This window comes from Nomia melanderi, chromosome 2 (genome assembly GCF_051020985.1).
Source record: "Nomia melanderi isolate GNS246 chromosome 2, iyNomMela1, whole genome shotgun sequence".
NCBI classification, from domain to species: domain Eukaryota; kingdom Metazoa; phylum Arthropoda; class Insecta; order Hymenoptera; family Halictidae; genus Nomia; species Nomia melanderi.
Window position 1 is genome coordinate 6,109,021 of NC_135000.1, and position 21,181 is coordinate 6,130,201.

General features: G+C 34.8%; 1 protein-coding gene and 1 long non-coding RNA gene across 14 annotated transcripts in view; one reads left to right on the forward strand and one right to left on the reverse strand.

The window, feature by feature from the left end:
• dnc (phosphodiesterase dunce) overlaps positions 1 to 21,181 on the reverse strand; it is a 220,604-nt gene that overhangs the window by 90,559 nt on the left and 108,864 nt on the right. For 8 of the 12 annotated variants that reach the window (XM_031973635.2, XM_031973556.2, XM_031972665.2 and 5 more), the window contains one exon: positions 769 to 957. In XM_031973635.2, coding sequence (XP_031829495.1) covers positions 769 to 957 — 189 coding nt within the window. Of the gene's footprint in view, positions 1 to 768; positions 958 to 5,805; positions 6,217 to 18,662; positions 19,008 to 19,299; positions 19,724 to 21,181 lie in introns of those variants that run through there. The other 4 variants (XM_031973014.2, XM_031972927.2, XM_031973105.2 and 1 more) reach the window with 4 other exon arrangements.
• LOC143174223 (uncharacterized) lies at positions 875 to 13,914 on the forward strand. 2 transcript variants are annotated; one of them, XR_012998004.1, is made up of 3 exons: positions 875 to 980; positions 13,210 to 13,527; positions 13,633 to 13,914. It is a non-coding gene; the product is annotated as an uncharacterized LOC143174223 (long non-coding RNA). The 2 variants fall into 2 exon arrangements; XR_012998005.1 differs by having other exon boundaries at positions 13,210 to 13,482.

Here is a 21,181-nt window from a genome sequence, read left to right on the forward strand (position 1 = left end):
GAGGAATCTGTAATTCACGCCTACGCATATTACAGCGCGTGCTGCTGTAATTACTAACCATAGTTGCGTCTTGAATAACCGTTAATCATCGTTTCAGGCTGACGTACAATGTTACTGAAAAACTGCATGTGATTTTACTACGGCAATCAATGGCCAATCACCTAACTTGTATAATACCCTCAGAACCGAAGACAATTTTTAGTAATTTCAATTCGATTATACCACAGTTCATTCACTAAATTCTATTAGAAAATTACTGTTAACGAGGGTAACACAATCATGCAACGAGAATATTCTACCTCAAATTGAAACAACTTTCAACGATTTCAATTCAATTATAAAAAAGATTCTTTAAATTGAAAGCAACAAATATTACTGACAACACAGCATTATCGAAAATGAAAAGGAGAATATAGATGTCCAATATATTTATCTTTTACTAGCTTTAGATATTGATCGAACGTCTGACCATAAACGACCACTTCTACTGGGAGTTCACGAAAACAACTTGCACACTTGCGATCCCGTTTTCCAAGTAAAATGCTCGCTCTGCTCCTGTAGCTATACGAACCGACAGTCAAACAAGAAGTCCAACTATCCCCGAGGGAGTATTTACAAGTTAATTCTCCAGAAACAAATAAACGAATGTTTAATTCATTAGGCCATTCGTAGAGAATAAAGGAAAGTATTGTAGTATTAAACAAAGGGGACGAGCGTTTAGAAATCATCGATGACGATCCAGCAAACAGTGAATGGCAAATCGCTCACCTTTCGCTGGCGATCGAACTGTTTCGCGACATCGATTTCGGCGACATCTCGAAATCGCTGTCACTGCGGTAAAGGAAGCTCTCTCTCCGCTGTGGCAGAGTCTGGAGAACGAGGCCTGCGCTCGGCGAGGCGCCACCGCCACCTCCGGCGCCTCCGTCCAGCGTTGAGGCGCCATTTTCCACGTCGAAGCTGCACAGAGAAACAGAAAACACGTCAGTACACAATTGTTCCATAAAAGTTTTTATTCTTACCTCGCTAAATATTAATATTTTATTCCTTTCATTTGGGGAGCAAGGAATCTGTACAATCGATACAATCGTTTCTCGAAATTCGATTTTTATCTTATTGTTCCATACAAGTTTTTATTCTTACCTCGCTAAATATTAATATTTTATTCCTTTCATTTTGGGAGCAAGGAATCTGTACAGTCGATACAATCGTTTCTCGAAATTCGATTTTTATTTCATTAAATGTTAAAAGGTCAGTTTTCCTTTTATTCGAGTTATTGATTAATTTTAATTAGCTTCTTGAGAGATGTGATATGATGGAGAGGAAAGTGGAATTTGGAGAAATAAGTTCTTGGTGATATTGATTTATTTGGGGATGGTACTTTGTGAAATGGCTCGATGAGCAGTGGTATAAATAAATATGTATAATAATAATATAATATATAATATTAAATATAATAATGTTTGAAGTAATTAACGTTTTGAATAGAGGAATAGTTATTTGAATTGATGTTATATTTGAGTAAAATATGGTGTATGATTTTTACAATGCTTTCTGAGGGGGATTATATTGTATTGTTATTTATGTTGTATTTTGTAAATCTATGAATATTGGGTAGGATTTTATTTTCGACTTCTAAAGAGATTTTGAGCTTCCAGAAAAGGCCACGTTTCACATTATGGAGCAATAAATAATATTAACGACAGTGTCGTGTTGCACCCCTAAACAGCCTCTGGCTCCCCTCGGTCTACCCCATGGTGTCCCATAAATATATCTAATTAAACCTCAACGAGTGATTTATGGTCTCTAGAAAAAAATCTTGTTAAATCGAATCGATTGAATCAACGTCCAAGAAATATATTCCGTTCAACAATTTTATATTTAACCAATTGTTGTGTAACTGAGAATAAAAGAATTGTTTATCTACAAAGAAATGTATCTGCAAATTATTTAACACCGGTATTCATTTGTTTATGGTGCACATAATTTTCTGAGAAATATTTCAATTGGATAACCATCGAAGTTTCGGTTTTCTGATATTTTTAATTTAACTATGATTTTTTGGACACCTTGTGTATAAGTAACGTGAATTAAAATGTGTATGTATTGAAAAACTGAACAACGAATGCTGCAAAAGTCACGTGGCGCTCGATAGAGATTTTTTAAATAAAATATCCGTCACTCAAGTGGGACTGGTACTCGTTGTTCACGTCGAAATGAAAATTAAAGTACAATCGTCGACGACAGGTGAAGCATTGTGGATTCTGTGCTCGAAAAATTCACTAACTACACAGGTACCGGAAATTTGAATAATGAAGAAGAAAATGGCTGACGTTGTTTGTAACTGTACTCGTAGAACTGCCACGAAAATAATTCAGAAACTAAATGAGATGAATTAACAAACATCGGAACAGTACGCCGGGAATAATAATTGAAATTCTGCTTAACGAAATGCAAAAATAATTTCCGTTTAATTAACGCCGTGCTTAATGCAACGAAATGAAACTTGATTCTTGTCGAATTTTATTTATTAAACATCGAATCATGAAGCATTTACGTGATTCCATTAATTAGGGATACAGTTGCACGCAATCATTATCATTTCTCGAATATCAAGCACTAATTAGGGATCCATTGTCTGCTATCAGATTAAATTGAACCGTAACTAAGTCTACTGTAACATTTTATATTTTAATATTAAAGTATATAAAATATACGATAATATTTAATACAATATATTTGCAATAATTTTATTTTACAGCAGTGTAATATTTAGTAATATAGTATATTTAGAGTAATTTAATTTTATATTAGTATAATGCTTAATATGTAATGTGATATAGTGAGGAGAAACTAAATGAATAAATAAATGAATATTCATGAACAATTGTGTCGTTTGTATTGCAAAATGGAAGCAATGAGAAGATTCTGTGATCGAACTACGCAACAACTTCGACCTGAAATAATTACCCGTGCAATAATCGGCCAGATCACGATCCATTCGCTCGTTAAGCTACCCTCTAATTACCCGTTGCTTAATTAACATTCTTTCGTTCCCATGATCGTGAACCGTTGACCAGAAAACAACGTTTCATCTTCCTGCTCGTGATAGTAATCATTACGTGCCATTATGTAAGGCTGCGATTAATTCTGCGACCTTGCCATTTAATCATTGAACAATTCATCGTTGGGACACGGAGTGGACCACGAAACGAATGCAATAAATGTTTCATTTCGAATCGTCATACGTGTCTAAAAACATTCCTTAATTTTTATTTTGAAACACCTAGGTGCAATAATGTCTTGGAACATAAAAGTAATGAGTACTGTTTATATTCTGTGAACTTCTATGGTGTCTGAGCAAAACTGGGATAATCTACTTAAAACGTTGACATTTGTTTCAGTAAATAATATGAAAATGAAATAAAAGTAGACCATTCGAAATTTAGTGAAAATATATTGAACGCTAAATGTTTGATTTATCAATGTTTTTTAATAGTAAAAACTCCAATAAATTAAACAATTTTGAATGAATTTAACGATTGTTCTATATATGAATAGTTTTATTGAAACGTTGAGGATATAGAAAATTATTTTCATTCAGAATCTCGAATTCCAATAATCTAGGAGTGTCTGACCACGAGAAGCTGAATCTACTTAATACTTTCAGTCAGGTAGTCCGACTACTAATGGCCACTTCTACAGATTTAAATGAAGTTTATGTAACACTGACCATACTTTTACATAATGAGAAACATTCCTTAAGTGTCTGACTCTAATCTGCGTCATCTACTTATCACCTCCAGCCAGAGTGCTGAGATTAAATCTTGAGAATGTGTCGAGTGTCTGATCGTGATAGCCACTTCTACTGATATGCAGTTACAATTTCAATTATCTATGATTTCACTCCTCAACATTCAAATCTTTATTTTATCAACGTAAAATATTCATAACAATTACAACGAACCTTGAAGCTAACGCAACTGACAAAAATAACTTTTAATGAAGCACAATATTAACATCGATACTCTGTTTCCACAGAAAATCATTTTCCAAATTTCCCAACGCAAGAATAATTATTTCAATCTCCAAACATTTATTTGCAAAACATTCGCAATGTTGCACAAGCCGCTAATCGATCGTGCTGTTTCCAACTATTACTCAATACAGAACAGCGCTTTTTACGTAACAACGTAACAGGCGCGGCGGCCACCAAACGGAAGTGCCTTTTAATCACTTCTTTATTATCGGTTCTGTACAGCAACTAATATTAGTCATTCAAGCTCGGCCGTGTCAGACAAACGCCGTGTCTTTCTCAGGGATTTTCGCTTCGAAATCAAACACACTTGTTGATCTCACTGGCAGTACCTACGCTACACTTTGTCCTCAATAAACCACTATACTCATGAATTTCATAACTTTCATAAAACTTTCTCTTACATTGGACAATCCATTTTCACTAACTCAACAAAATCATTACATTTATTCAAGTCTCCTCGATTTCATTTCATTCCGATTCCAAAACAGAGACAAACAAAGGTTCGACTTGAACGTAGCACAAGAAAATTATTTTCGTAATGCTTCATTATTCCCATACGTACTAAAAACTGATTTTTCAATAATATTTCAAATACACAGAAAAAAATTAACAGTCGCAGAACAGTCGATTGTATAGTCTCAAAATTTTATTGTGAATGGAATACAAAGACGGGTCAAATCCGACCCGGCCGTCGGCGGAGCTGAAACGATCGAGATAAAGAGAAAGTTCCCGGTAATTTGTTCGCAACAGTTGAAGCCGAGCGATCTCCCCAAGGCGAACAATGAATCTGCCGCGATCATGAATCGTGCCGCCGTGATTAGGGTAATTGCTCGTGCAGCTCGAAACGCGAGCTACTTTCTCTATCCATCTCTCTCCGTACCGTTCCGCTGCGACTAATTAAAAGGAATCATTGGTCGGGCCATTATTTCGAGCTCAATTTCCTAATGGATTCTTTCTCGAGCAGAAACGGGAAAGGCTCGTTCGAATGGCGAGAGTTAAGGCGGTCGGAAAGGCTAACTGCTCAGTGAAACGCGACGCGAACGGAATTTCCATCATCCGGCATGGAATCATTTTACTTCGGTTCGTGTCTTTGATATTTGTGCTCGGTGTTAAGGAGCACTAGACACGTAAACGTTCCATGCTTTCTTCTCTTGTTTATGCCTCGAACATTTAGGGGAATATTTTATTCGTTCTATTTTAGAGGACTTCTTTCGCTGTTATAACAATTCGTCAAAGAAACTCTCTAATATTTCATTAGTTTTGTCTTAGAGTGCTTCTATGAATATTATAATAATTCATTAAAGAAATTCTCTACTGTATAATTAATTTTATGTTAGACTACTTCTATGAATTAGAAGAAATTCTCTACTGTATAATTAATTTTATGTTAGACTACTTCTATGAATATTATAATAATTCATTAAAGACATGGAATTAAGTCTTTCAAGTTATTAAATATTAAAAACAGTACTTTCAAGTCTCATTTCACAATAATTCAAAATATTAACCAATTGCTAACTCCTAAACTGAACTCTATTAATAAAAATACTATAAAACATAATATTTATCATACGAACACATAACAATAACATTAAACAAACAATTCGCAATATTCAACATGAAATTTATTCAATAAAAAAAAAAACAGCAATTCCTCCACATTCATTTCAATTTCCAGGTCACAAATAATAAAATCAAGCTACCATTCGCTTTTGCCACTTGACTCTCGATCGTAACCGGAAGAGACCTTCCTAATCTCGAAAACTTACGGAACGGCCACGTAGACCAGCTTAGGGTGCGGCTTCGTTCTGGATAAAGTGGACACGCAACCGCTGTGCCTTCTGAACGAAGTGAACGGCAGCGTCACTCGCATCGTCCCCGAATCCCTGCGCGCCAATCTCGAGGAGACCTCGTGCGGCACGAGGATAGCGTAGTCGTTCATGTCGACGCCGTAACACCGCCCGCAGAGACTCAATCTTCCATCGATAATTCCTTTCTCTCTTTTCCGCCCTATCCACGCACCCTTTCACATTTCACCGTTCGTGACCGGACTTCCCGACGAACCGGAATTTTGATAGAGAACTTCGTGACCCGACTGTTTCATCCCCTTTCTCGCCAAACCGATTCAATCGGTCACCATTTTGTTGCCGGCTGTTCAGGTGGAATGGAAAATGTCGCTTGAACTTGCCCTTTCGACGAGGATTTTTTCAATCGTTATCGGACACGACTGGTTAATTATATTTTTCGATTAAATCGCCTGAGAGTCGTGTGTCAATAATTCTTAGCTTTGACATTCGACAACTGCACCTGTCAGAATGACTGGTCTCAGTTTTACTATCTCGCAATTATTCGTATGCTTTGAGAAATAGTGTCAATTCAATACTGTATTCAATACTAGATTTACGGAACGAGTCAATTTGACTCAAATTGAATTTTATAAGCATTAGTTGGTAAATGTTTGGGTCGATTTTTATTAAAGCAGTTATGCAAATATGTATTCTAAATATCTACTCTTATACCTCCAATTTCTAAGACCTAAATGAACGCACAACAATTTTTCTCAGAACAATAGGACAAAGTGTATAGTAAATGTTAGTAAATCCAGTGTTAACCCTTTGCAGAGGAGAACTATTTAGAGTTTTGAAAAGCTTCTTGATAAGAAAAATAATTTATGAGGTCTTAAATACTAGAGAGAATATGAGAACCGTCAGTTGCTGGGAACTTGGCACTCGTGACGTCATAGGGGCGGATACAGTCGTTTCGAGAACTCCAATCGCGAGTCCGGAAACGGCTCTCCCCACTCCTCGTCGCGCGACGTGAGCGCTGTGAGTGAGCGTCTGAGCCAATCGGATACCAGAACCGAACATTCAAGTGGAGAGGGCGTGTGCCTTCACATATGACCAATCAGACGAGAGTGCCAGGTTCGGTGCAACGACGGTACAGATCAGTTTCTCGATATTTGAATTTTTTTTTTCGTACTTAAATATCGAAGCTGGAAGTTCCGATTGAGTAAAAATGAATCTGTTACAATTTTTGTAAGGATTAGATTAATTGTTAGTATTAATAGTAATAGTTTGTTAAAGAGGTTAAGGATAATTCTTGTTAAATTGAATTAATTAAATTTTGTTTCACTAACAAGTGAAAAGGAGGATGGAAGTTTTAGAAATCAGCGGAGATCGTTAAAAATGCGAAACCTTTCAGCCATGACTCTAATTGTCGCAATTTTAATTACTTCTGGTGGGAATTTCGAACGCTCTTTACCACGAGGATTCAAGCTCTAACGATCTTAACTCGCTAATTCGATTTTATTGAAAGGGGGAAGAGGGTTCGATTTCCGGGAGCCTGATTAATCACGCGGACAGACGATTCGTTTCAATTGCTCCCGGAAGAAACATGGGAAACGCGAGAGGAGGATGCGTTCGAGGGAGGAAATCAAGAGGAAACCGAATGTGTCGTCCTTGCTGGTGTTACTTGGAATATTAACCCTTTAACCGTACGTCACTAATCTTGTAATAAAATAAAAATCATGTTCATGTAGCTTAACTTATTAAATTATTTATATAGTTTGATTTAGTATATAATTTATGTAGTTTAATTTATTAAATTATTTATACAGTTTGATTCAGTATATAATTTATGTAGTATAATTTATTATACAATCTATGTAGTTTAATTTATCATATTGATATCTAGTGTAATTTATTTATGACTTTTTATAACATTAATTGGGAAAAAAGGGTGAAAATCTACGCTCCTATCATAATTCTCATATGATAATTGAAAAGTTTAGTGAAAACGATACTGTTCAGTAATCTATGCGAATAATTATTATTCAATCACCACTAACACTCTCCAACGAACACATTTCCAAATCCATTTACATACAGCAAAACGAACGTCTACATTATTGCCGAAACACTTTGCATAATTTAACCCTAAAATTCAAATTATCTTACCACAATTTTCTAACATAATTATCTTCCTAATCTACCAATGTCCAAAAGAATAGCATATCAAACTAGGTATACTCTAATCACCAATTAAAACGTAAAAGCATATTAACTCAGACTAAATTAAACAACACAACCTACATTTTCCAAATAAATTCTGAAGCTCTCAACAATAGAAACCGAACGACACCAATTCCACCTTGATATTCGAATAACAAGCAATAATTAACATTTAATCAAATAGCAATTTAAAAGCAGCGCAACACTTCACTGCGCAAATATCGTATCTACCGGGAACACTATTGCGTTAAGGGGTTAATGGCGACGAATCCGCAGACCCGCCGTAAAAATTGTTTATTGATCCTCGTAAACGTTGCACACCGATAACGTTATCAATGGAACGGCGCGTTATCAGCGCGCTGTACAGCGGCGAGAGAGGACTTTTAAAATACCGGGGAACGCTCGAACTCGCCTGTCTATTTTTCAAGGAAATTTCGATGAAAATTGCTCCGAGAGAGAAATTTCAAGAAGAAAGCGTCGACGGACCGGTTACGCGTGCCGAGGGAAATGTTTTTAAATTCAAATGCCGGCCATCAATATTTCGCCTGCGAACAAATAAGCCCAACGAACAAGTCGCTGAATGAGATTCATTGCCTTGAACTTTGTCCCGGGGAACAATATCGCGCCACGTTTCTGGAATAGTTTTTCATTTCGACTACCTTCCGCTGGAAATTAACTTTCACCGGCCCCGTAAATATTGCTTTCGTTGGACACTCGCTGGAAATAATTTAATCAGTTCGATCCGCGTTGCACCGACGGAAGAAGTTTATTTCTGCAACGCCCGGTATCGGGGAAATTTCTTGTTTCAGTAGACTCGAGGACGTGGATGTTGAATTAAATTGGAGGAAGAACGTGGACGTGCTTCTTTATTCGTCGTTTGTCTTCGAAATTTCGTGTTACATTCAATTTTTACCGAGAAAACCGATTTGTTATGATATGAAAATTCGAGCACGCCATTGGGGATACCTCTGTGCACGCGGTTTACGTAAATTCCTCGAACGGGGAGCGTTATGGTAATTCGCGTGTCTACAGAGGAACTCGATGACACTGGAATCGAGGGAAATTTCCTTTCTTGTGTTATTGGTTTTAGTAAATCGAACGTGGAATGTGAAATATATTCAACTGAAGAAAATTTATATTTGTATTGAAAGAAGAAAAATTTGTGTTTATTTACTTTATTTATATTAGTGTATTAGTATGTTATTATATTGTTGAATTATTCCATTACTATGTTATCATATTATCATATTATCACATTATCAAATTATCAAATTATCAAATTATCAAATTATCAAATTATCAAATTATCAAATTATCAAATTATCAAATTATCAAATTATCAAATTATGTAATTATCAAATTATCGAATTATCGAATTATCATATTATCATATTATCATATTATCATATTATTCCATTACCATGTTACCATATTACCATATTACCATATTTCCATATAATCATATCATCACATCATCATATAATCATATAATCATATAATCATATAATCATATAATCGTATCATCGTATCATCGTATCATCGTATCATCGTATCATCATATCATCATATCATCATATCATCATATCATCATTACTAAATTACAAGCAAAATATGGCTTTCCATTACAAATACACATCAGTCCCTCAAAAATAGTAACACACAACATCAATATGACAAAATAATAAACGAAAGAATTATTTTTCCGAATTCCCAAACGCGTTCCCGCTGCGCACGGGCCGAACGAGAAATAAAATGCGCGTCGGGGGAAAACTGCAAGACATCCACGTTGCTCGCCGGATCAATAAGCAAGCCGGATCACTTTACAATTGCCCGGCTTTAACGACGGAACCGACGCACGCGGAGGCGCAAAGAGCGGCAATTTTTTTTTCTTTTTTTTTTGCCCCTCTTAGAAGACTGTCGATAAACCTCGATGGAGGATTTATCGTGCCTCTGGGCCCACTGCGAAGGGAGCGGAGATATTGATAACAAATTGCACTTTTTCCCCGTCGCCGGGTTAATCAATCATGCTTCGGGTTATTAGGGAACGCTGGGGACTGATCGTCTTTCAGGTGAATTTTGAGCGCGATCGTTTTTAACCAGCACCACGTTGTTATGCACTCTGTTTCCTTTGTGTGTTCGAGGCGTTACGATATTGTGAGAATGATTCCCGATGGATCGAAGCTTTTGGGAGATATAAATGTGATGCGAATGATATTAATGATGGCGATAGAATAATTGGCATTATTATTAATTTACTATGATTTGTATTCTTATATCATTGCTATTTGTTTTATATTATTATTATTTATATTCTTATTCTTTTGTTTATTGTTATTTATATTAGTATTATCGATATTATTCGGTAATAGTAATAATAAATTTACATATAGATGTTAATATAAATAATAAAGAAGAAATAACAATAAGATAAGACAATATGAAGAATGAATTTTATTTTGTCACATGTTCATTGCAAAACTGATTAATTAGAACTCGAAGTGATTCATAAACCAGTTTACGAGATACTAATTAGAATCCTTTGAAAAACTTGGAATTAATTTGTAATAGATTTAACAGAAGATTATTTAACACCCTATAGAATCTACTATCGTCAACGCTAATTTCTATTAGTATCTACTAATTAAATGCAAAACAGATTCGCGTCGATGCCACGTGATTGAAATTCCGACAAAATTCTATCCCACGACAGAAGAAACTTCGTTTTTCAACTTCCAATTAATTTAATGCGAAGGAAGAATATTTGCAACGGATTCCCAATCGAAGAGAGACCGGGAACGTTTGCGGATTTTTTAATTCCATATGAAAACGACGTCGCCGGGTGAACCGTTAGAAACGCTCGGGAACTGGGACTCGTTTTTCCAAACGCGAGGTGTCTTCTTTTTTTTAAGGGAAAAAAATAAAATATGCGCGCACGAGGGGCTCGATACCAGCCGTATCGAGCGTCTGACGCAAAAGCGTCTTAACTCGTCAGTAATTTTTTATCGAGTTATCGAAACCGTGCCCAGAAAGTACACACAGATTTATCGCAGGAAAAAAGTATATCTTTCACTTGAATTTCATCTTTATCATTCTACTCGAGCGTTCCCTGTAAATCGCACTATTTTTAACCCTCTGCATTTTTATTGCAGTGTACCTGGGATTCTTTTTGAATCGAAAACGTTAATATAAATACAAGCAAAGTGTTTGCTGCGTTAAGAAATTACACGTGGTATATAATGATAGCATAGATAGATATAATCGGTTTTTGTTTATTTAAATATTTAACATTATATATATTTGAATTTACGTTTGTTGTATCAAGTAAATATATTTATTTTAATAATTTAAAACGTATTAAATTAATGTATATACTTATTAACTTATTAATTAACATATATACTTAGAGATTATTAATAATTTAATATATATTAATTTACAATACAAAATACATGTTCACGTGATTTTCTAAAGCCAGGAAATCCATTTTGGAAATAACCATGAAGCAAGTAATTGATTAATTGATTGATATAGGTTAATTGGCAATGATAATTTGATATTGGTTTTTTTAAATATGACAGGCATAAATGTGAACGTTTATTTAATGAATAAAATATTGCGATGTTTTATGTTTTGGGAATTAATTCGCAAAGCAAGCTGTTAATTGCGAATATACGACTCGAGCTCCTCCCTCGGAAAGTTCCAACGAAATTATGAGACAATCAGGGCTCTCCCGTTTCTTTTCTCCAGTGTTTCTGATTAATTTGAAACTTGACGGGAAGTTTCCGGTTTCCGGTTGGATCAGAAACTCGCGTTCACTCTCGCGCCCTTAGAGAATCCATTTAGTTGTAACAACACTGCGCGTTTCGTTCCCCAATTAAATTAACAGCTTCCAAGACTTAATCACTGTTTACAAATTGAAACAATTGCAAACGAAACGCGGAGAACAATGTAAATATCATTTGTATCAATAAACAAGGAAAGCAAGGCAAGTAATTAAAAATTCACAGAGAAATTATGAATTATTAAACATACGTCAACGCTACATATTAATTTTAATTAATATTAATATTGAATAATATTCTATATCACGAGACATCAGATATACAAATTAATTTTCTTAATTATCATTTACTATCAGCAATCATTAATCACTAAATATTACTATTACTCGAATAAACGTTTCTCTTCACACGTAAACAAATTACGTAACCTATATACAAAAAAACATTGATACATCGAACCCCGGTAAAAGTATATAAATATAAATATTCATTAAATGAGTAAGCAGTCCTGAATAAAGAACATTTGCGTCTCTCTCCGTCAGCATACATTTGCATATAATAATGACTTCGAAATGGGATATTCCGTTTAAATATAAATTAAAAGTATCCAGTCTTTTATACAACTTCTTTCCGAATCGTGTTTCATTACTTTCTTGGAAACCCTGGACTCAAGTGTTAGCCGAGCTGCAGGATAATTTCCTATAAACAGGACAATGGGACAATGGAGACGACGATGCTGCACAAAGAGATCCGCCTTTAACTCTTTTAGTGGCAAGGACCGATGTCCCGCTGCTTCGTGCATTCACGAAAAGTTTCCTTTCGATTTGATTTGATTTATATTTAATTTATAGTTAGTTCTATTTAATCTATATTCAATTTATATTTAATCTACGTTTAATTTACATATAGTTTTATTTAATTTCATTTAATTTGATGTCATTTTGTTCGATTTATATTTAACTTTGTTATATATTTATTATATACATTTATTTACACATTTAGTTTTACTAATATTTCATCTAGGGAAGCCTAACGAACTCACCAAAAAGCAAAATTAGATAGAAAAACATCATTCGAACCACAATAGAAGTGACTAATCACCAAGAATGTCGATAATTACCAGATCCAACCCTGTCAGACTAAATATACTAAATTTTTTAATTATCTGGCATTTCTCGAATATATAAGAAAATTTCCCATGACACTCAAAGGGAGAATAATGTAGGCTCTGAATAACCTAGACGCCACAATGACTACATACTAATTTTGTGTTAACAAGGAAATTGAAGAAACCTAAGAAATGTTATAACTAGACTGCAGGTTTCGTTGCATTTATGGGAAATCTAGAAATGCAAGATTAAAAATGATTTTTTACTTTCAGTGACGGGAAGGAGATACGGATAACCAGTAATCATTCTGCTGCAAATAGACCAGCGATACTTGCGACTCGACAATTCGCTGCGTTATGTAACCGTGCAATAAGGATCAAGATTTCTCGGAGACATCTTCGGCGACCGTTGCCCAACCAGGCGCCTAATCGCTTGCTCAAAATTCAAGCGCCGTCCCGGAACCTTGTGAAGCCGGCTGATGATGGAAATGTCTGATGAAACACGGCTGCTTAACATAATTATGTAATTTCCAACTAATATATCCGGTGTGTTGCCCGTCGAACGAGCTAATGATTTATTGGGGATATCGAGTGAGAATTATTTCTAAGAGATTCTTGGAATTATCTATAAAATGGGATGGTTCTTAAGAATTGTGCCTTGCTGAGGTTTGAATCGTAATTATTCTTAAATTTTAGGTTTATAATATACTGCGAATTTGATTTTGGACTTTTGAAGAGTCTTGTATTGAAGAAATTGACGAGTTAGATGAGTGTAGTAGAGATGCTTGGATCTAAGGAAGAAACATTGAAATGAAATAAATCAATCTATTTAATTTTACCAAGGAAAAGGGGTTAGTAATTAAAAAAATAAGTAAATCTGGATTATTGCAGATCTGTCTATTAGATTAGAGAAAAAGAAACTTCGAAAACAATATGAAGATAAGACAACTGAACTATTACATGTCCGAAGCAAGAGAAACGAGGAAATCCAAAATAAAATGATCTACAATTAAAGTAATAACAAAGAGTCAACGTAAACCTGTTTAACCATTAAGAAATTCACTAGAAAACAATACAAAATTCATCATTCAATACAAGTAGATCACCAAGAATATCAATAATTACCAGATGCAACCCTTCCAAACCCAACACACTCAATTCTAATACATCATTTTCCCAGAAACCTATTTAATCATTAACAAATTCACTAGAAAATAAGAAAAAATACATCATTTAACACAATATAAGTAAATCACCAAGAATATTAATAATTACCAGATGCAAGCCTTTCAAACTCAACACACTCAATTCTAATACATCATTTTCCATCAGATACCCTCGAAAGGCGTCTATCCCGCCAAGAAACCCTCGTTTCACGGGAAAATCGTCGCTCGTTGGGGTCAGGTCGAAAGATTTCCATGGAAATGGAAAAAGTTCCAGGTGGCCGGAACTCTGGCACCGTTAAAGAGCATCTGTGCGGGAGTAGACGGAGTAAATTTGGAACATGGCGCGGGGGGACCGTGAAGGATTAACAGCTCGAACCCCTTGACGGACAAATGGAAGATACGCGCCACGCTGTAGTAAAATTAGAAAGCGTCTTCCTGCCCGTCTCGGCCGACCGATTGCGCGTCGAATTCGAAGATGAAAAGTGAGGGATCCGTCTGATTCGACAACGGCCGACAAAGCGGACGATTGATCGGTTCTTCCTGATCCTTTGAACCACCACGGAAATTCGAGGGGGAAATATTTTGAATAACACACGCTGCGTTTGCGATTCAATGTGATACCGTCGGAGATCTCCGGTTCTGTTCGACGATTCAAGGAACGAACGCTGCGTCGGCTTTTTATTTGGGAATCTTGGTTTTCGCGGGCGAAACGGCGGGGTGAGTGTTTTCGGAAGTTCCGCTTTGCTGGGAGGTTCGGGGACGGTTTTCTTTATTTGGACATCGAGATCTGTCGAAATTGTTTTGGGATTGTTTTGATACTGAATTGTTTTGGAATTGTTTTGATGCTGAACTTGTGTGAAACGGTTTGGAAATTGTTTGGAAATTATTTTGGTATTAGTTTAGTTTAATAGTGTTGTTGCTTATATTGTTATTTGACACTAGAACTACCGAGCATTTAATGCGATTGATGTATAATCAAATATTTTGATTGTTTCGAATGTTTCGAATATCCGATGCTTTGAAAACAATAATTGCGAAACGAAAATACCGAAACTAGTTATTATCACTGGTACATAATTCTAGTGTTAATTGTTTTCATATTTGATTTAGAAGTAATGTTACTTTTGATACTTAATTTAGGATTAATATTAATCTCATTTTATCGTCTTATTAATTCAAATTATTTCACTCATTATATTACTAATATTATATGTTAACATTAAAATTAATTCTATAAACTGGCATTTAGAAAACAGTATCAGTATTCTTGGATGTTTATAACATTATTCTGGTATATTTAGAAACAATTTATAAACCAAGATTATTAAATCATAAATAGAATCTTAAGGTATAAAATATTAGGAAGCTTCTTACAAGCAATTGAACTAATTGGAACACAGTTTAACATTCTGTAAAACAATTATTTTAGCACACGAATGACTTACTTTATACGTTGTTCGATAAGAAAACCATAAACCACAAAGGAAATTCGAATTTTCCTGGACGAATGGAAGACGGAAGAAGATTTACAACATTTCCTCGCTGGAGGAATAAAATGAAACGTTTACGAAAAGTGTCGGAACAAAACGATTTACGAATGAAACAAATTTGTTGAGATTATTTTCAACGTTCCCAAAAATTCATCTTTATTTTCACGTGAAAATTCTGGGTAACGTAATCGTTACAACTCGAAACGATTCTGCCGAATGATTTGTGATTGACCGATTGCGTCATACAACATTCACCAGAATCGCACGGTACAATGGAGATTTAAGCACAATGCAAATTCGTGGAAATTAACGCCTAATTAGCTAGTTAATTAACTCATGTTACCCGTGTCTTTTCATGTAACAATATTCAACGTTAACATACGAATCAATGATTCGCAAAACATACGACAATTGTAACAATAACATCATTTTCGTTTCAGTATTATCATATTAATAAACAATACTACTTTAATTGAATAATTAATGATCAGTATGAATAATACTGTAAGAAAATCCTAGACTAAATTATTTGATAAATTTATTAGGAATGTTGGTTTTGATTAATTAAGTTTATTGAATCTTTTCAATTAGTAATTTTCAATTAACCCTTTGATAGACAAATTATTTCACTGTACAACGTTACGTACTAACTTCAAGTGAATAATCACTTGTTTCTATTTGATTATCAATATAAAACTGTTGCCATTCAATGTTTCCTAACAGAAGCTTCTTGTTTACACAGAAGGGATAAATTATAATATTGAATTTAAATAAATCAGTAAAGGGTAATACAGTCCTCGTAAAAATATGGCCGTTAAATGGCTAAAGTGAGTATTACCTCCTTGTTCCACGACTTCTTTCACAACTGTGCTTGACAAAACTGTTTTATCGTCAGAAATTGAATATAGAAGAAAAGAACGCTTGATAATTATAGAAAAAGAACAGAAAAGATTGATAATGGAAAAGTAATACATCATTCATACGAAAAATAAATAAAAGCATTTAGATTTGCTGAGAACGTTCGTCACGAGTGTAATTGGACATTACAGATGTTAAAACTAAAACTAGGATCAAAATGACTCATTTCTGAATTCATCTTGCAATTATTAAAAATACAACAGATATTTCTCTAAGAAATTATTAAATAAATTCATTTACCAACACGCAAACTAAATTGTAAATCAATTGAAGTCTCGATAGATCCTCCTTAGAGTTTCTACAGAGAAATTTCAAAAAATCAATTGAAAATGCTCGATAGTTTTAGTGTTAATGTAGAAACGGAAGAGAAAAGATTGATAATGAAACAGTAACGTATCATTCACGCGAAAAATAAATAAATATAGATTTAGATATAGATTTGCTGAGAACGTTCGTCACGAATTTGATTGGATATTATAAGGCAATATGGGGATAATGTTGGAAGAACAATTTTTTCCGGGAGAAAGGATGTTTAAACGGCTACATAGAAACGGAACAAATATCCCCGTTTATTCTGTCGAAAATATTTTCCCCGGTTTCCGTGGAATTCGTTGGCTGCGCGACGCGCGAGAATTGTTTTTCTGTCGCCGGGGACCGAAATAATGGCGGTGACAAGTTGTTTCGTGTGTTGACGCGTCTTCCGATCGGAAATTGTGACAGAAACATGATCGATAATTGTGCCGCTGATACGTTCTAGCACGATATACGTCGATCAAACCAGCAATGTTTGCGTAGATACAGGAATCCGCCGGAGTCGCTATCGACGCGTGTCAAATCGCGATAATAAGGAAACCTTTGCCGTCCGAAAATATTGCGAAATCCATTGTTCAACGTGGAAACTTGTTCAAATATCGATTATCACGTCATACGTGCGTCGTAATTTTTTTTTTTTGTATTTCTGAAACTATCCGCGATGCTGTAGTTTAATTCGTTCAATTAAATATTAGATACCAGAAGTGTGGAATGATAGTGATATTAGCACTAGAATTTCCGTTGTTAATTTCTGTTGTTAATGTTAATAGTGGATCTTCTATTGTTAATTTCTATTATTAATATTCACAATATAATTTCTACTATTAATTTCTATTATTAATATTGACGTTATAGAACTTCTATAATCAATATTAATACTAAAAATGATTAATTCAATTTTCTTATCTCGTAATTAGAGGAAAATTAATTAAATGTGGTATCATAATGTTAGTATTAAATAACGTACATTAATTCTATCAAACAGATCAGTTCTTTAAATAGAATAGTAGAGCAATAGTCCAATAGACAAGTGGAAAAGTAAAGGAATAGAGGAATTCAATAAAATTATGTATTCAAGGAAACAATATTCCAGCTTTGAAATTCGAGAGCATTAAAAAAATAGAGTGAGTCACTTTGAATTGCAAACAACTCATATAATATTCTACATGTACCTACTATCTCGCAGATATTTTCAATACTAAATATTACACTTTTTACCAGAGAACTGCAGCGAATGCTAAACTATCAATTATATTTACTGGCTTCTCACTATCGTTATCGTTTAAACTGCAAACATGAATTTTCTGTGATTCGTCAATTCTTTCCAACATTTATCGATTTTTCTCTTTCCAATAAAACTAACAAATTGATCCATGATATTTCCTATTCTAAAAACTCTTAACAATACTTAAAAATTCAATTTCCTTATTATTCCAACTCGATAATTTCATTTCCTTATTATTCTAACTCGCAAATTCAATTTTCCTATCAATCTTAACTCGAAAATTCAATTTTGTTGTTAACCTAACTCAAGAATTCATTTCAATCCATTGATCTATCTTAAAAATCCGGCTTTCCCGTTACTCTGTCTCAAAAATCCAATTTCCCCGTACTCCCCCTTAAACAATTAATCCCCAAAACAAAACCGCAAAGTAATTCCCGGTACAATGTTGACAAAGCTCTCCAATATCCCCAGTAACATCCCCTAACAAAATTTTAATCGACCCTCTCCGCGGAAAAATCTCTCCCCCTTGGACTCTAATCAAACTTACAACCCGAGTAAACAGAGACACACCGGTGGGAGGATCGTCGAAAGGGCAAGCAGGAGGCTGTTAATTACCAGCGAAACTCATAGAAACCGAAGACACACTTTCCGATGCTCGAAAAACTTAGATTGGACTTCGGTGATCAGTTACTCAACACTGATGGATCACTTGCCGGAATCATCAATAAAAAAACCAACACATATCTAGATCACTAAATTCTTTGGCTGATGAATCACTGTATGCACCGAGCACTGGTCACTTTTCAAACTTGACAATTGTTTCATTCGATTTTCTCACTGAATTTTCTTTTTATTTCTGCAGTGAAAAATTTCGGGGAATTAATATGGACACTGTCACTGGTCGATTGGGAGTATTAGATGGTAACATAAATAAGTATGAACCTGTTCTAGTTCTGAGAACTGAATTACAATTGAATTAGAATTGAGTCTGAATTGAATCTGAATCTAATTCGGATTGAATCGGAATTGAATCGGAATCTAATTAGGATTTAATCAGAACTGAATCAGAATTGAATTAGAATCTAAATAGAATTGAATTATAATCGGCTTAGGATGGAATTAGAATTGAATCAGAATTTAATCAGAATTTAATTAAAACAGAATCTTATACGGATCAGAATCGACTCGGGATCTACCCAAAATTAAATAAAAAACGAACAACTGATCCAAAACTCAACTACAACCGACTTACAGCACAACTGCAACAAACTCAGAATTAAAATTGAATTCTAAACAGAACAGAATCGAGGTCTAATTATCATCAAACCACGATTACACATAGAATTCAACCAGAAACTGCATTCGCGTTTATCACCGATTCACTCTAATCGACAAATAATCTACACTTGGTTAATTTCGATCCGGCACTGTTAAACCACTGTTTCGCGAAACTGGCGATACAAAAAGGGAAGCAAATGTTGAACAAATCCGGACGTATTTATGTTACAGCCGAATATGGACAGACTTCGTGATCGTTGGTAAACAGTATATCGGGGCCCGACGGTCGCTAGCTCGTCCTGGCGCGCATCCTGTACCAAGGACACCGGCACATCGCTGACAAGCGATGCAGAGAACGATCCTCGTCGGTCGCGTGCCGGCTTACAACTGGCGCCGAGTATGCCCGAAGCTGTTGCTTGTACGACGTGGAGAGGGGACCTGGCCACAGGTGTGCGTATACCTGCGTGGTACAAGTGCTCGGACAGGGGCTTATCACTTTTCGATTATCCGATTTCACCCTTTCCTCGGTGGCGTTAACCCTAACCCGTTAACCCCTTGCCTTAACCCTTAGCAGTCCTATGTCGAGTCAAACTCGAATTCTATGTGTAATCGTGGTTTGATGATAATTAGACCTCGATTCTGTTCTGTTTGGAATTCAATTTTAACTCGATTCAGACTATTTTATGGCAACTACCTGTTTTAACAATTTTTTCTATATTTATTTGTAGTATCACAATTGTACCATTTAAAGGTAACATTTCAATGACTCCCAAATATTCTTGAATAAATAAATTTTAAAGAGTTTAACCCTTTGCACTCGGAAGTTTTTCAGTAGAAATATTTCGACATTTTCTGATGGAATATAGACGACATTGTTTGGAACTAATTTAACGATGACTCACAGATAAATTAAGCAACGAAGCTGTTTTATTTAAATATTTCATATTGCGAAGTGTAATTTTAATTTGAAATACTGAATATTCAACTTCATAGTTTCGCTGTATCAAATCAAGTGGTGACTAAGGGTCACCAAGGGTTAACCCTTTGCACTCGAGAATATTTTTTGCAACAAATATTCCTTACTTTTTTGATGAAATATCAATGGTATTTCTTACAATTAATATAAAACAATACCTCGCATAAATTAAGCGCCGAAACTATTTTATTTCGACGTTCTATGTGTTGGTACATTATAGAAAATTTAATATTGGATTTTAAATTTTATATTTTCGTTGGGTTGAATCAAATGGCGCCTCTCGAGTGCAAAGGGTTGATACACATAAATATTACTCGATTCCTTTGAATTCAAATGACTCATTATTCTTCTGGTATTAATTATTATATTCTGTAGGAAATATATTGATTATTCCGGACAACATCTAGAACATTGTAAACAATATTTCATTTCAACCACATTTAAAATATAATTTATACTTTAAATACTATTTAAAATTCCCCTGAAAACACTATTCCCATTACTCTCCCCAATAACATTCCTAACAAACTACCAAGCTTACATCAAATTACATCTTAATATCTTATTAAAAACAATACCAATACAATGCACTCGAACATTAAATCAACGACTAAATTCAATTCCCACTCAATATCACCTTACACATCACACCATAAATCCTCATCCATCCTCATCCACCATCCATATCCCACAAATTCAAGAAAAACTGTATCATGCCACTTCTTAACGATCTCTCCAAACAATTCTAAAAGATTTAAATCCCACAAGATCCATTCGAACCAGGGGAATTTATCAGCTACGTCCCATTGTCCTGCAGATAAGGATCCCCCATATGCAGTAAAACTCCCCCTATACAGGGTGTTCAAGTTACACCCTATCA